This window comes from Cryptomeria japonica, chromosome 1 (assembly GCF_030272615.1).
Source record: "Cryptomeria japonica chromosome 1, Sugi_1.0, whole genome shotgun sequence".
Classification (NCBI taxonomy): domain Eukaryota; kingdom Viridiplantae; phylum Streptophyta; class Pinopsida; order Cupressales; family Cupressaceae; genus Cryptomeria; species Cryptomeria japonica.
The window spans coordinates 56533573-56550845 of record NC_081405.1 but is presented as its reverse complement, the minus strand read 5'-3'; the positions used below and the strand labels follow the sequence as shown (position 1 = coordinate 56550845).

General features: G+C 36.1%; 1 protein-coding gene across 1 annotated transcript in view; it reads left to right on the top strand.

The window, feature by feature from the left end:
• Positions 1 to 17273, top strand: part of LOC131049027 (3-hydroxyisobutyryl-CoA hydrolase-like protein 3, mitochondrial) — a 149394-nt gene that overhangs the window by 99936 nt on the left and 32185 nt on the right. Inside the window, exons 6-9 of the mRNA XM_057983029.2 lie at positions 3054 to 3183; positions 3486 to 3664; positions 7974 to 8101; positions 8221 to 8322. Coding sequence (XP_057839012.2) covers positions 3054 to 3183; positions 3486 to 3664; positions 7974 to 8101; positions 8221 to 8322 — 539 coding nt within the window. The remainder of the gene's footprint in view (positions 1 to 3053; positions 3184 to 3485; positions 3665 to 7973; positions 8102 to 8220; positions 8323 to 17273) is intronic.

The window sequence follows — 17273 nt, the reverse complement described above, 5'->3', positions numbered from 1 at the left end:
CTTCAGAACATTGAAATAATGAGGCAACAGATTTATCCTTGCCAGCTGTGAGCCATTGGGAATGATTGGGCGCCTGGAAGTGGTGCTAGTTGCTACTTCCAACGATATCTGGAAAATGTCTGTGGTTGTTTGTACACTCCTTACCCGTGCGATCCTCTTGCTCTAGAACCCGGTTACCTTCCAAGAACCACCATGCACAAGGCCTCAAATCATTCATCCTAGCATGCTGGCAAATTAAATAGTTTCACTGCCAATCTGAATCGCCGACAATAATATGTTCCGCCTTTATGTTCCACGAGTTCTAATATTCTATTTTATGCCGCACATATTATTTCCACATCTAAATGCTCCACAAATATTTCCGTAGAAATATTTCTTAAACCCCAAAAGACTGCATATCATATATTCGTTAATCCCTCAATATAGCTCAGGCCCAAATGTTTAACCCACGGCTTATTAAATCACCTGACTTCTCCTTTTAATTGAACTTTTAATTTATTTATTTCCTTAGGACGCCTCCACCTGTTCACAACTTAATAGTTCTATTCTACCTTATTAAATAAGGTTTCTTGGCCAATACCAATATGGACAATAGATAAAAAGCAAACCCCCAATATCGGCTTAATACAATCCATGGCAAAAATTATAATATTCAGAAACAGAATAATCTTTATTTACCAAATCAGATAAAAATACCTCCAATCTTTACTTCAACAAATTTGTTTGCGAAAGAAGACTTCACAAATTTAGCACAGATGTAGGCTCCATCATGAATCCACCCCTTTGGAAGAACCAGGATTTCATCCAGCCCATCTGTCAACTCCTGAAGGTTTTCGTCTCCAGAAATCATAAACGTTTATTAAATCCAAAAGCATGCCTTACTTCCACTCTCTAGTCTCCTTATAAAGGACTCCAAGAAACTTCTAGAATATTAGGCCGACCACCTTTGGAGAACTTTATTTAATAAAGTGATATTATTTTATTGTTTATTTAATTAAATTAATTAATATTAAGTCATCATTGGATATTTTATTTATTTTTGACAACTTAATAAAAATCAATTTAATTAATTGTCACCTTTCAAATTGGGGACATTACAGATTAGTTGGTTTGAGAAAAACTTGTGGCCTCTTCCTTTGATTTGGTTGAAGAAAATAGAAGTTTTGTACACAATCAGTTTGTCGAAGAGAGCAATTTCTAGGCATGCAGATGACAGTAAAAAACTTCATAGAGAAAGTACAACTAACTCAAAAGGACATTACACCAGCTCCAATTCTCCGATTCTTCAGAGTTCAAGGAATTTTCAGATTTGTTGTTTTGGCTAATCTTATATTTAGACAAGTTATATATTTTTGGACAAGATGTTGGAGAGCTTATTTTCAGTTGCTTTAAATGATCTTTTAATTAGTTTTGTTTAAATCAGATTTATTGCTTTAAGATATTTTCATTGCAAATTTTTAGTGGTGCTTTAAAGACATTGATTGTTTGGGATTAATTAATGATTATTGTAAAATACCAAAAAAGAGAGTTTTGTTAACTTAATAAGTGCTTTGGGCATTGTATTTCTTAATGATGGTCAAAGTTATGGTTATGCTGGTGAAATTAGTAATCAAGTTGGTGTTTATTTTGCTTTTCATTTGTGTATGATCACTTTGTTTAATATTTTAAGGTTGAATTGAAAGTTGGTATTCAATATCAAGCTTTTAATTGATTTATTTGTCCATCTAGGTCATAGATTTGTGTGCAAATTAGCTATTTAACTCTTGGAATCATGTGCTTTCTATTGGAAGAGTAGTTATTCCTGTAAAATCTTGTGCGTGCTAACCTTCTGGTTTTTTCTTTTTGCCAGTCGGAGGGTGCTGTTGTATTTATAATCAACAGCTTTTGTTCTTAGCTTAAAGTCATAAAATCCTTAAAATCTCATTTGCTACAGAAGAGCTTATTTTCAGTTTATTTCACTTCGCAAAAAACTCTATAAGACATTGTGCATGTTGTTAGTAATTGTAGATTTTGTCAAAAGTCTTTTGTCTAGGGTTAGTAGTTTTCAAGGAGCTTCCCCTTTTCTTATGGGTTGAGGAGAGGTTTTACCTCACATATTGCTCTAGTTTGAGTTGTCTTGCAAAAGAAACCAATATGCTAACAGTTACAGAGACAGCAATGCATTGTAATGTTCTTATTGATCAATGAGGCATGATAAAGTTGCATCAATAATTGCCTGTTTTTAATTTCTCTTTGCTGCTTGTTTATTTTTTATATAATTCTTGTTCATTTAATTTACTTGTATATTCAAGCTTAAAGTAAGAAGCATCACAAGGAAACTCATTAGATTTGAATTGAAAGTAGGCCATTGTTGAATGTTCAGATGTTCTTAAAATCATATTTGTATTGACAAAGACAAAATTTTAGCCAGAGAAGATTACTTTTCAAAAAGATATTCGAGAGGTGGTGGAAATTCAGCAAGAGGGAATAATCTATAAAAAAAGATGATGGCTAGAACTTGAGCTAAATGTAGAAACTCATTATCTCAACATTGAAGTAGGCTTATGCATTTAACCAAGAGAAATAATTTATTACAAGAGGCTTTCCTGGCATGACTGTAATAATTTATTGTAATATATAGCTTCACATCATTAGAAATCCATAGATCTAAAACACTGTTAAACTAAAAGTGACAACACAGTAATTCCCAGAAATTTAAAACTAAAAATATGACCATATGTGGAAATTCGACTAATGAGGTTAAAAAGCTATATAATTCAGTTTTTCTTAGTTGCAGCTAATATTTGAATATCCTTTTCATGTTTATTAAAATATAATGAGCTGAACCTGATTAGAATATATTATTTTCTATATTAGGTCTGTATGCTGTTGGATCTATGCTTATCAAGTTTTCCAAATTGTTTATGCAAATAATTAGACTATTCTCTTAACTTGAGTGGGAAACTCCCATTTTTTAACAAGTTAGAGGTCTTTGGGTATAACTATCATTGAGATCTGGTTTTAATCCTCTGGGATACGAGGATTTTATTATAATATTTTTTAGTATTGTACAGGTTTGTATCTTGCATTGACGGGGAAAAGGATTTCAAATCCTGCTGATGCTCTTTATGTTGGCTTGGGCACACATTATGTGCCATCGGTGGATCTACCATCACTAAAGGATTCTCTCCTTCAACATGATTTGTATGTCCCCACTGCCATCTTGTTCTTTATTCATTTTGTGCAATGAGATATCATTGGAGTTAGCTTTGCAAGCTCTGAAATGTGATGTTTGTAGCACTATTCTTTGCATATATGCTTTATTATGTCCTGCACTTCCATTTTTACTAATATATGTTGGCTTTTGTCTTTTGGATCCAACAAGGATGATTATGGTCCCATTGGTTCGTTTTAGTCATTCTAGGATGTTAATTAATTTTCTTTTTTCATATATATATATATCAGTTTAGATATCAGTGAGAACTCATATTACACTCAGTTTGCAGGTCACACGATCCACATGGAGTTGTTCAGAAGCTATTAGGAGATTATGGCAGAGAACCCGAGTCAGAGTCTCAACTGCAGGTTCTTCTGCCATCAATTACAGCAAGTTTTGGTAGTGACAAGTCAGTTGCTCAGTCAATGGAAGAACTCAGGAAACAACAGCTCTTTTCTGATGAAACAGGTTTGGTCAAATACCAGAACTATAACAATGTCTAAAATGCGGTTGATTAGTCTTATATTGACCACTACAAAATATAAACACAGTAACACATAGTGCTACATTTCTTGGGAGGTGACCATGTTTTCCTTGTAGATTTTTCAGTCTGAGTGGCAGTTAATTCTCACAAGTTCAAAACTTATGGAAATATAGCAGTTCACACAATACAATAAAGGTCCAAATATCTTGGAAAATCATATCCTCAGAAACAATGATTCTGATTATCTTCCACAGTAGGGAACTGCCCTTTCATAGGTTCCCTTCTGACTTTAAGTCTGTGTACTCTTTTTTTTTGATATGGAGGAATTGACACTAGCTAGGATCCCATTTGTGAGGTCCTAATTATACAGTCCCTATAACTTCTGGCCACATGAGCTGCCCTTACTCATGTAGCAGTTGAAGCTGGGGATTTGAACCTGTCACCACTATCTTTGTTTTTCAATGGCTTAACCATCCAGTCTACACCCCATGGGCTTCCTTGCATTTTGTTTTAACTTTCCCCTTTCTACACCTGTTTTCCGCTCACTTCCATTCCCGCCACACAAGTTAGTTATTAATAATCTATGTTGCCTGTGTATGTTTCCCTCGAAAATTTGACCATCCCCTATAGAAAGCATTTCAGGGATGCAGGAATTGTCCCCCACCCCATCTTCAATTTTAAAAATAAAATCAGAAGCATTTCAGAGATTACATTTCTTTTTGAGAGGAAACGCTAGGGGATGGCTAGGGGATTCAAGTCTGTCGTGGGGATGGCTAGCTGTCTTCAATAGTGTAGTCAACATAAAATGCAATTTCAACAAAAAATAACGAAAAAGGGACAGGAGCCCCACAATTACCCCAACACCCTTTTACATCAACTGTAAACCTAAAAAAGTCACATTAACAATTATAAACAAAAAAAACTCATTTTGCCATTTTCCGTATTCGTGAAGATAAAAAAAAAAGGAGGAATTTTTGTGAGAAGAAAACAATAAAATTATGAAAATTACATATGCTTTGAAGGCTTGTGTGGTCTCAAAGGCCTTACCTTGGGCTTGATGGCAGGAACTCCATGCCTTGATCCCACTCTGTATTGTGATAGGGATCCTAATTGGAGTGTTGCCCCTAGATCTTCACAATGCCCCTTGACCCCAAACCGTCATGAGCAGAATCTGAAAAATAAATTGAATGAATGATTCAATAATCAGATAATCTATTCAACAATATACAAGTGTATATACAGAGATTACAAGGATGATGTTCTAAATTAAGAACAAGTCGTTTAAAGTGAACTACTAAAAAGCTAATCAACTAAAAAGAAAAAGCTAAATGCTAAATAAAGCTTAAAAGCTAAATGACCATTAAACAAGGAACTAAATATAGGTGACTAAAATATAATTAAATATTCTAATACCCTCCCTTAATGGACATTCTATCTACTAACTACCCTACAGAAGACACTGACAAATGAAAAGAACACTTTGCTGCGGTGGAGACCCTCCCTGGATCTGAAAAGTGTTAATGACCAAGAATACCAAAATCCATCCAACTTGATGTTGGGTAACCAAACTGAAACCTGAAACCATGATTTTGAGGAAAATCGGCAAACCCTTTTGCAAAAGAGTATCAACTCCAAAACTGACTGCAAGATACCACGGTTGCAGATGTTCGCCCTGGCAGGTGCGACACAAACTAACTGCAACAAAGCACAATTTTGAGGAAAAAACCGTCAAACCTTGAAATAGGAACCCTCAAAAAGAGAATTTACGATTTTGAGGAGAAAATCGAAAAACCAAGAAATTTGAGGTTACAAATCATCGTTTTTGTAGAAAAAAACAATAAAACCCAGATAATTAAAACTTATGCGAATATCGCGGATTATAGATGAGATAATTTTTAAGAGAAAATTATAAACCCTGCGAACAATTTTTGAGGAAAAATCATGAAAACTCTCCCATGGTTTTTTGTGGAAAATAATAGAAAACCGACAGAAAATTTTTCAGGAAAAAATCGTGAAAACCCTGGGACCTGTAAGATGAGGTTTGACCTAAATCAATCTGATAAAGGTAACGATATTCAGATATCGTGAACATGCACTGTTTCCAGGTGTTGTGGCAGCTGTTGAATTTTTGACTGTGTTCCAACATGATGTTGGTCAAAGATGCCATCACAAAAATGGAGGTTGAACGGAGTCAACCTAGTGAAAGCATGAGACAGAAGAATCTGATTCAAAAATTAGAATAGAAGCAGTTGCACAAAAAATCTGAAACCCTGGAGAACTCTGGCACAAATTCTAAGGCGCGAATTTCGAGGTTTGGAAGAAACCCAGAAATTAGAATTTTCTGCAAACTTAAAACCTGAAAATTTTCTTGAAAATATTCAGAAAAAAATAATAATTTGCAAAAAATAAAAAAATACCTCTGACTTTTTTTTTAAAAAAACAGAAAAATATTGACAATTTTTTTTGCCAAAAAAATGCAAAAAAAAAAAGGCCCAGAAACCTTAAGGTTGGATGTACAACATAAACGGCGCACAAAAGACACCAAAATTCCCGACATCCACAAAATTAGCAAAAATCGCTGACTGTTTTTAAATTCCAAGGCAATTTTGTTGGCACGGAAAACGAGGCACTCAGAAAAATATGAGAGCAACCCAAAAAATCTCTCAAAAAACCCACCAAGAATCTGAAATCAAAATGCAGATCCGACGGTTCAAAAATTGAGGCACGAAAAACGATGCACCCGGAAAATTTGACGATGACCCAGTTGATGTCTTCAAAAACCCACCAAGAATCTGCAACCAGAATAAAATTTCGACTTGAACTGAAGAGTCAAAACCCTAGTCGAAAATTGCAGAAACCCTAAGAAAATTTTCAATCTGCAAAAAAAAACTTCCAGGTTGCAGGCCCAAAAATCTCCAGAACCCTAAAATAAACATGAACTGCTGCCCAGCACAAAGAAATTTGCCCACGAACCAGAAACCCTCAAAACCCTCAAAAAGCCTTCAAAAAAGCAAAATCGTCTTTTTATAAAAAAACAATAAAAAAAAATCTGGAAAATATTCCAGAAAGAAGGCCATGAATTTTTATTAAAAAATTCGCCAAACTTTAAAGAATCCCATCAACCCGCTCTGATACCATGAAAAATAAATTGAATGAATGATTCAATAATCGGATAATCTACTCAACAATATACAAGCATATATAAAGAGATTACAAGGATGATGTTTTAAATTAAGAACAAGTCGTTTAAAGTGAACTAATAAAAAGCTAAACGCTAAATAAAGCTTAAAAGCTAATTAACTAAAAAGAAAAAGCTAAATGCTAAATAAAGCTTAAAAGCTAAATGACCATTAAACAAGGAACTAAATATAGGTGACTAAAATATAATTAAATATTCTAATAGAATCGCCACTAAACAATTGGAGAAATTGGTGAATGTACATAATGCCTTGTGACTTTAGGATCAACATGGTCTTGACTTTCATTAGACTCCAACCACATGTTGGGATGTTGATCTCAAAGATGCCACACAAGTTGATGAGGAAGATACACAAGAAGTATTGTCGGAGTTCCCTTCATGGTGGCAGTAACTTAGATTTAGACTCTGGTTTGATGCAATGTTAGTAGATGCTGACTAGAGGCAATGGCAGATTTTCTATGTTTTTGTCATTTTCTAGTTTAAACTGCTTTTGGGCTTTTTGTTGTAATTTTTATACAATACATAGTTACATTGCCAATAAAAACAATTGAAGTTTTTCAATTTGTTTGTCAACTCTCATGCGGAATCTCTCATTTCAACTCTCATGTATTAAGTTTCTATAATGCATATGATGAATGCCTTGTCAATTTTATCATTTGAATATTTGAAATGTCCAATATTTTTAAATTTCCCCCATTTTTTTAATTACCATCCTCTGAAAATGGCCTCTCAAAAAATCCTTCCTACAAACGAGTCCCCCTATCCCTTGTCACACCTGTTCTGGAAACTTGATGGAACATAGGTTATTATCTTGTATGTGACAATCTTACATTCTCTTTTCTTGCAGACACTTCTACCTGAAGCTAATCATATGTCCTATCATGCCCTGCTTCTATCAATCAGGATATTGTTAGTCATAAGTAGAATATACCAAATGAGATGTCATGATTTTACAGCTCTGGTGTTTTAACTAAAAGTTACCTACATTTATAGACACCATGCATTCGTCTATCAACTGATGATAAAAAGCATATTACCTTTGTATGACCTTATAGTTCCTATATTTTGTGTTTAATTTTTAAATTTGCAAACAGTGGCAGAATGGGCAAAAGATGCACTGTCAGGACTGGGAAAAGGTGCTCCTTTTTCTCTCTGTTTGACACACAAGCATTTTTCAGCTGTTGCATCTGCTCATGGAAATCATGCAAATGAACTTTCTAAGGTCAGTTTCACTGCCCATTTTGTGCTTTGTAGATCTTAATGTAAGTCCTAGGAATCAAATTCTGAAGGTTTATGCTGTGAGTATTGATTGTGAAATTTGTATGTTCTTTGCATGTTCAGTTAGATGGTGTGATGAAAGTAGAATTTCGGATAGCCTTGAGAAGTTCTCTTCGAAATGATTTTGTTGAGGGTGTCCGTGCAGTGCTTATTGACAAGGACCAGGTTATAACTTCCTTCTAATTTTTTTTCCACCAAACCTACTTATAGCATCTGTTTTTGTTTCCTGTAGCCACTTCATTCCTACCGCACAGTATAAAACATTATCTCTCATATAGGTATCAGGTTATGTAAAACATTTGTTAATGTGATTCATCTGAAGTGTGTCTTTTGACTCTTTTCACAGTTGGATTCTTACTTTGCATTCTGGTTGAGGTTTTTTAGGATAAATAAATAGTGTCTCAAAATGGGACCTTTGAGAAAATTCCATGTTAATGAGAGAAGCGCTAAGATTGAAAAAATGATTAATAATCTACTACACATTTTGCCTCATCTAAATAATATTCATCAAAGTTACCACATCTTTTTATTAACATCAATGGTTTGCAGCTGCACCACAGAGTAGGCTTCATATACTAATTCAAATGAAGTGGTTTTGGTGTCAAGATAGGATATAGCCATTATCAATTTATATGAAATCTGAATGTATTTACTTGGTGGACGATATGTCACAACTTAATGCCTATATTATCTGTACATATTTTACATTTATATAGTTATGCTACTCTTGCAAGACTGTACCTATGGGTATGATGTACTTCCGTATTTTCTGAGGCTTGCCTTGGTATGCTAATGCTATTGCAATGGTAGTTTGCTTTGTGCTTCTGGAAATTTGGAAACTTAGATTAATGCAAGAAAAACAATATTACTTGCATCCATGGTTTTTCCTTCCTGTGTAAGACTGTTTGGCAAGCCTTAATGACAACATGAGTATTCTACTAATAAGTTTTATTCTTAAAAATCAGGAATGCCACCTTTTCTAGACCATGCTTAGTAGCTTACTTAGTAAGATCTTCTGTTTATAGGTAAGATCTTCTAGACAATGTTTAGTGGTTTACAAGCCTGTTAGCCTCCCCTGCAACTTTCCATTTTGAATACTCATACTTGCGGGTTACCTTATTGTGCCTTTATTTCTGTCGGGTCCTTTGTTCTCCTTCGTACTTGAACCGTTGAACTCTTTCTAAAAAAAAAGTTCAATAGGTTCAAGGTTCAAAGCACGTTTTTGAAAAACAAACAAAAAAAAGAAGTCATTAGTGGTCTTTGTCTTCACGAAAGCAAGCGCATTATTGTTATACGTTTTGAACTTTGAACTTGTGAACCAAATTGTTTCAAGGTTCAAAATGTCTTTTGTAAGTCGCGGCAATGTATTGTTGTATAACGAGCGGATGTCTATATGTTTTAAGAAAGTTTCCAAACTTGAACTTTGAATTAATTTTCAAGTGGTTCAAAGGGTTCAAGCGGTTCAAATGGTTCAAGGATTCTGCTTAATAATCTTTGTTGTTGCTCGTTCCCGGTAATGTTGCATGCTGCTTGTTCATTGTTGTACTTCTTTAATGAATTTGAACCGTTGAACTCTTTGTGAAATGGTTCAAGGTTCAAAAGTTTACTTCAAACTAATTCTAAGACTCTTGATGATAATGAAAGTGGCGCGGCAAGAAGGAATATTCCCAGTGTTCAGCAGTTTAAAATTCTAAATATGGAAAGTAATCATGAGTGCATCAACTACTTGTGTGGAAGTGATGGATAATTAAGAAGGTGTCAGATTTTAGTCATTTCACAGTTACTTCGCACGCTTGAGTGAAGTATTATGAAGCATGTGTGGCTTTATAGATATTTTCTCATCTGTTCAAATGGAATGCATGAATTTATTTCCATAGTTTGTAAGGGTTGCAGCTGCTATACTTGAGCAAATTGGAGGCGTCGAAGGTAAAACGAGCTTTGATTTCTTGAGAAAGTTTCCAGTTTTCATGGTAGTAACGGGTAAGTTCAGACGACGACTCCTAAACTGTGTTTCTTTTAGTTCTGAAGATTTATCATTATAGGAAGAAAATCTCTAAATTGCTGGAGTAAAATTCTGCCTTGTTTTAAGAATTTCTTGGTTAGAAGTATAGATAGGCAAGTATGAGATGAATATTGCCGAAGCTTGGTCGGACCTCGTGCCTAGTGAGCATATTACCAGAGCTAGAAGATACTTCCTTGGTTCATGTTGATTTAGGAGATTTCTTAGAGAGAGCCAAGAACCCTCAAACTGGTTCAATGATGGAGAAAATAGTGAAAAGCGGTCTTGTTGAAGCTTCTGCGTTCCCGCTTGTCGCACCATGTCCGGATTTGGTGATTGCTTGCATGAATAGGTATGATACGGAGAACAGATGCATCAGAACTAGTAATGGTGAGCTGCTAGTCAGTATCAATAGAGAAACAGTAATGGCGGCAATGGGAATTCCGCACAAGGACGAATATGAGGATTGGACCATTGGGAAATCGTATGCCTATTTCTCGGAAAAGAAAGGTAAGTACAAGAGTGTGATTGCTAGGAATTGGCTCCTGAAAGTTCCGAAAGGAGGGTCACAACTGCCAAAGCCCCTGACTAGAGAGCATTTCATCACAGAAGTGCGGGATATTGTGATACTTCTGAACAGGGTGAAGGGAAAATCACATTCTTTCTACTAGGAAGATTGGATGTACCTTTTCATCCAGGTGTTGTTATCTGGTCACAGGTATCTCGATTGGTCTCAGGTAATTGCAGAAAGACTTCATGAAGGGTTGAGTAATTTTGTGGGAATGTCAGGTTTTTATGTCTTCTTATCTTTTCTACATACTAGCTTGTACAAGGGATTGGCCTGGTTTGCTTAATGAACCTTGGGTAGATGGGATGAGTGTGTATAATTATTATCCTCTATTACAACAACAAAGACATGTTGAGCAAATTGATAGATGGGATGGTGTTTTCGCGGGAAAACTTGCTTTTGAGCTCCAGGGGGATGTGAACAGGAGAATGTTTGTTGAAGCAATGGAGTTCATAAGCATATATGGTAGCTTCTTTATTCAATTTCCTAGGTTCACTTACCTACGGGTAGGTGGTTTTGAGGGTCAACCATTCAAGCTGCCTAGGTATGCCTTCAATAGCTATGTACTTATAGAGGTGAGCAGGCAGCTAGCTTACATTGATAAGAGATTGGGAACAAAGGGCGAGTCTGGAGTTGGCAAAAAGGACTTGCCTTTGCCTTTATCTTTGGCTTTGGCAGTAAACACTTGTTCTTGTTACCTGCAAAATTTAAATTTTGTCATCAAGTCACCATTCTTTTTAAAGATTGCTTTATTTGCCTTAGCAACCCTAGTCTCAGTCGCGGCTTTTGTGTATTTCCCAACTTAATCGCCAACCTCTCACATTTACTAACTTGGTTGCGAGGTTTTGAAGTTTTGAAAATGCCCGATCACCTGACATGGTTTGAAGGACTCACAAAGGTCAACGTCTCATAACGGGGACTCATAAGGAGATCGTACTTTTGACTATCTTCCGAATTATTGCTAAGGTTATGAACCTACCCGACTCCCTGACATCCTCATTTTCTCGATGGATTGGATATTTCATGAAGTTTTCAAGGGACATCTCTGACTTTGAAGCTAGAGCAGTTATCGAGGATGTGACCCAAGGTCGATGCAACAGACTTGCTGAGGTGGCAACACGTGTGTTGACAAAGGATAAGCCATAATTAATCGCCATCGAGAATTAAATAAGGTTGTCAAGTCGATAAAAGCAGTTGTCTTCTGTCGTTATCAACTTCAACCTTTCTTGCCGCCATGCCATGCTTAGTCCCTAGGGAACAAATCAAAGAAGAGATTCACAAACTACTGTCATTAATGGCAAATTAACCAATTAAGGACACGTAAAGGTGGCGACATGTGTTGCAACACGTGATATTGTCATTCTTGCAAAGCCAATTTAATGCACCACCTTTTGAAACTAGCCGAAGGAACCTATGCTATCATGAGCTCTTCCTTGTTAGAATGGTTTTGCTTCATGACATCGAGCTGCCATTTAGTAACCCGGACTTGAATTGACTAGAGATTGAATAGGGAGATATCATCTGATAGTTACTGTCTTTTGTGTGGAAACAATGTGTTGACTTCAATGAATATAGAAAGACTATTGCTCTGTTGGGAAAAAATGTGGAACAGGTTGAGAACCACGATCAACGCCTACAAGAAGAGCTCGTTGCAGAGAGGAACCCTGATAATTAATTTTTCAATAATAGCAAAGATGGTACTCAAAGGCAAAGGTCCCCTGATCCAACCAGATGTCGAATATCTGTAGGATGACATCCTTCTCGACTCGAGCGACCTCGGTCGAGCGCTCATACCTTATGAGGACGAATTTACAAAATTCCTCTTGGTGCTGATCGAAGAAATGATAGCGGACAAGATTGACCGTCAAATTGCAAGACAGAATCCGGTACCTGAAGAAGAAGGATCTTGAAGTTGGTGGCCTCTTATGAATTAGGATTTTGTGTTGTGATATAGCTGGTAATTTTGTTTGTTTTGTTGAAAGTCTTGTCAATAACGGTCATTTCCAAGACCGTTACTTTAAAAGAACCGTTTCTTGAAAATTGAACAGACTTTTAAGTTATAAATAGGTAGAAGATAGGTTAGAAAAAGGGGGGGGGGAGGAAATTACTGGAAAAGTATTATTACATTTTGAATAGTTAGCCATCCCTAAGGAATTTTATATCTTTGTGTGAATTAATGTATTAGAACTTTGTGTTTGCTATATTCTTTCATGTTGGAAGATTACTACAATTTCACTTGGTATTCATTTACTTGCTATGGTTAAATACGAATGATGTAGAAATTTTGAGTTCTACATATTCCCTGTTCAATTTTTCATATTACATTTCCTTATTTTCCGCGCGATGGATTGTGCTATGAGCAAACTGTGTGTTGTTCGCATTCCCGTTCGATAGTTTGAATCCAAATTTTATCTTTCTACATTTTTGAAAGTGTTGTATCTTTTTCCTTTCCTGCTTTTTGGTTAAAAGCACATCCCAAAAACTTAGGAATAGATCTTGTGAGGGAGCTATACCTCTAAAATTCAAAGGAAGATTGTTAAGTTAATTGGCAATCTCTCCAACTGTTAGTTTCATATTTGTCTTTCATATTGGGCACATTGAGTTTCGTAATCATTTTCGGAAAGACAAATCTATTAACCAACAGTTCTATAGTGGATGATTCACTGTTACTCCCAAACTGTTGTTTCCATCTATCTTGTTGCATAGGTTAGCAAACTTTAGGTCAACATTTGTGGACGTAATGCTAAGCGTTTCAATGAAGTGTTCATAGGATTGTGGTAAGCTTTTTAGCATGAAAATATATCCTCTTCTTCCATCTTGCAACCAATAACTTCCAGTTGATCATGAATATCCTTAATCTTCGTAAGATTCTCTTGTAGAGACATCTTAACGTCCATCATTATTGAAAACAACATATTCTTTAGAAAGAATGCTCTGCCCTTGTTTAGCATTTCATGGAGATCCTTCAGATGCATCCAAATTTCCACTATTGTCTTGCCAGACAACACTTGTAGAATCATGTCATCAGTGATTGTCAACTTAATGAGCATAACTGCTTCCTGATTGGGCTCATCAAACTTCTCCCAACCTTTTCCTACCCTTGAGGAACAAGTAGTTTTACCCAAAACAATCTGGTTGAGGCACCAATATTTGGAAATTGTGAGCATGCATTGTTTCCATGTGTTGTAATTTTGTCATTGAAGTGTTGATTGCTTTACAACACGATGTTGGTCAACGATGCCATCCCTCTCGCTTTCCAATGCACAAAAAACGAGGTCAGCAACTAACTTCTTAAATCTGATTTTTCTAGTCAAAATCAGTTCAAACCTTCTATCATAGATCCCAAGTCAATGAGCTTCAAAAAAAACAACCTTGATTTTATGTCACAAAAATTACTCAAAAAACCTTTGTAGAATAAAAATCCAGCAATGTGAGAAAACCCTGGGTCGTGGAAGAAAGCCACAATTTTGGAAACCCTAGGTCATAGGGTATGAGCAGAAAAATTGATTTTGAAACCCTAGGTCGCAAGCTTCACCTCCGTTTGCCCTAGGCGCATGACTTTTAGCAAGCTAGATCCATCATGGGTTTCTCTCATTGTGGGTGGAAGAAAATCCAAAAAAAAAGAATGCAGAAAAACCCTCGTCACATAACTCACAACTTGAGAAAGGTATTGCAGCACTAAAACTGAGTAGTTGTGGCCTGAGAAAGACACTAGATCCGGTGCAAAAGAAAACACGTCCCGTCTCTTGAGAAAACGATGTGATTTGCTTCAGATCCATTGTGATCTTTGGAATAAACGAGCTTGTGTGACCCACAAACTAGATGAAAATTCGTTCAATTAGGGTCTTCACATGACCCACAAACTATAAAAGACAACCCTAAGAAATGAGAGACGAAAAATCTTGACTTCAAAGCTGTCGAAAATCTCAGAAAAAAGCCCTCTGCGAATTTGCAAACAAAATCCACAAATTGCAAACTGTTAACATGATTTATTGTTTAAAAATCGATAAAACTTCTAAAAACATTCAAAAAGATGTTTAGGATCAAACCAAAATTTTTATTGTTTTTAATTATTTTGCCAAAAAAACCAAACCCACTCTAACACCATGAAATGGTAATTGATTGATTTAAACAAGGAGACGAAAGACTCCTTAAATAATAAATGACATAACGATATTTCTGAAAGAAACAATCGTGAACAAAAGATCAGAAATAGAAACTAAATAACATAAAACAACTAAATGACCATTAAATAATACATTATTTACTTTAATAGTGCTCATCAAATTGGACATCTCATTGAAAGAAAACTTCTCAAGTAACAGGATCAAATAATTTGTAAGCTTTTGCATCCTCACAATCACCAATAAAATCCAAAGGTTGATTTTGCATGGCTTCTAATCACCATCTAGAATGAATTCCCATACCTCACTACCACATACTCAAAAAGAAGACTTGTTAGGCTTGACATGGGACCAAGCCTCTGGGAGTTATATTCTGCACTGCCTTGTGGGGCATGCAATTTTCAATGCAATTAGCACAATTGACAGATTTAGCCCAAAAGGTGGGTGCCATTGACCTATATTGAATCAAGTAATTGGCCCTTTCTCATAAAGTTTTGTTCTTCCTCATGGATGCACCATTCAACTTAGAAGTGTAAGGAACTGTATATTGATGCTCATTCCAGAAATCTTGAAATGCCTGGTTCACATACTTGCCCCATTAATTGTGCATATTATCTAAATAGAAAGATCAGACTACTTCTCCACAAACACTTTGAAGGTCCCTAAAGTGTAGAAAACCTCACTCTAATAGTTGAGAAAGTGCACCCATGTGTGTCATTAGAAGTCATCAATAAAGGTGGGCACATGCTTGCCCCCCTAAAAATGGAATTAGTAGTGGCATAAGGTCACTATGAACCAACTTGATGGGTGCCTTGGCACAAGAGGCATTACCCTTGCAAAAGGTATCTTGATGTTTGCCAATTACGCAATCTCGACAAACTCACTCAATGCATGAAATCTTGGGAAGACCGATCACCATATTATGTGTGCTCAACAATTGAAGATACTTGTAATTAGATGAGCAAACGATTTGTGCAAAATTTTGCTCAAACAATTGGCATCTATAAAGAGGGATGATCTTGAAGAACACTCAAAATCATCAAGCCTACACAAACGAGATCCATGATCGACACTCCCTATAGCAACAACAATCTCAGGCTCTTGCAACTCTTGAATGACTACATTTGTGGTGTGAACTCAATTGGCTCTCTATCACTAGAATTTCAAATCTGATACACAAAAAGTGTAATTTTGTGCCCTAGATCAGTAATCAGATTTATGTCTTTTAATTATGCCCTAGTTTGTTAATCAGATTTGTAACATTTTAGTAAACCATAATTCAGTAAACTCAGAAATGAAGGAAGTAAACAAGAGACAAACACAAATACCCTGGGAAAACCTCCAAGGAGGAAAAACCCAGCATTAAAGACCCACAGGTCAGATTATATATTCTCCTTTAATAGCACAAATACAATACTTAGCTTCCCTTTCAGATCTGATCCCTTTTTGTATGACAGATCTGCACTTCTAAGCTCTTCAAATCTGCACCAAAACGGTCTATGTCTTCTTGAACAAATTCGCACAATCATAGACAAGTTCGCACAATCCTTGTGTAAGTTCACACCTTTTACTTGCAGAGCTAATTCACTGAATACATGAATAATTGAATTGAATTTGCAAGATGGCTTTATTTATATGAGTCCTTAGCCTTTATTAGTATCCAAGTCGGCCTCCTCCTTTTGGCGCCAATTTATTATTGTGCCGTGGAAGTATAGGGCTGGGCTCAATCTTGGGGGCATGTTACCCTTTTAGGATAGGGCCCAGTCCTAAATGGGTTCGGATGTTGCCTTAAGGCAATCCGAACCCATATTTACCTAGTTACAAACAACAAAAAGAAGGTTAGCAGAAATTAGATACAAGAGCACATCGTTGGACCCATTTGCTAACTTTATTGTGCTTGATCCCAAAATAGGAATTTGTGAAGAGTCTCCCACTGCAATTAAAGAATCACCATTATCCGAAAGTGAATAGATCATGTAAATATTCATTTGGTGAGAAGCACTTGAATCAAGTATGCAATCATGTGAAGATGAACCTTACAAACCTTGTCTATAGAAAGGGCTTGCCCTTTAGTTGTGGAAGAGGGCATGGAGATAGAAATCATGTGTTGCTGCATGGCTTCCTCCAAAGCCTCTAACCTTTGCCAACATCTAGATTCATTGTGTCCAATCTTGCCACAAAAGGTACATGAATCACCTGTCTTCTCTTTTGTCTTGGAGGAAGACTCACTTGACTTAGAAGAATGAAGAGTTGTAGACTTTAAAGTGTACTACTTCGATTTGGAGGGTTCTTACTTTTGCCTTTGGATTGGATGATTGAGCCATCAATGTTTGGCTCTTAGAACTAGGAAATGCATTCAACTGAATAAGCTTGGCTTGTTCCCTAGTAAGATGCTCACAAAACAACCAAAAGTTGGGCTTCTTGA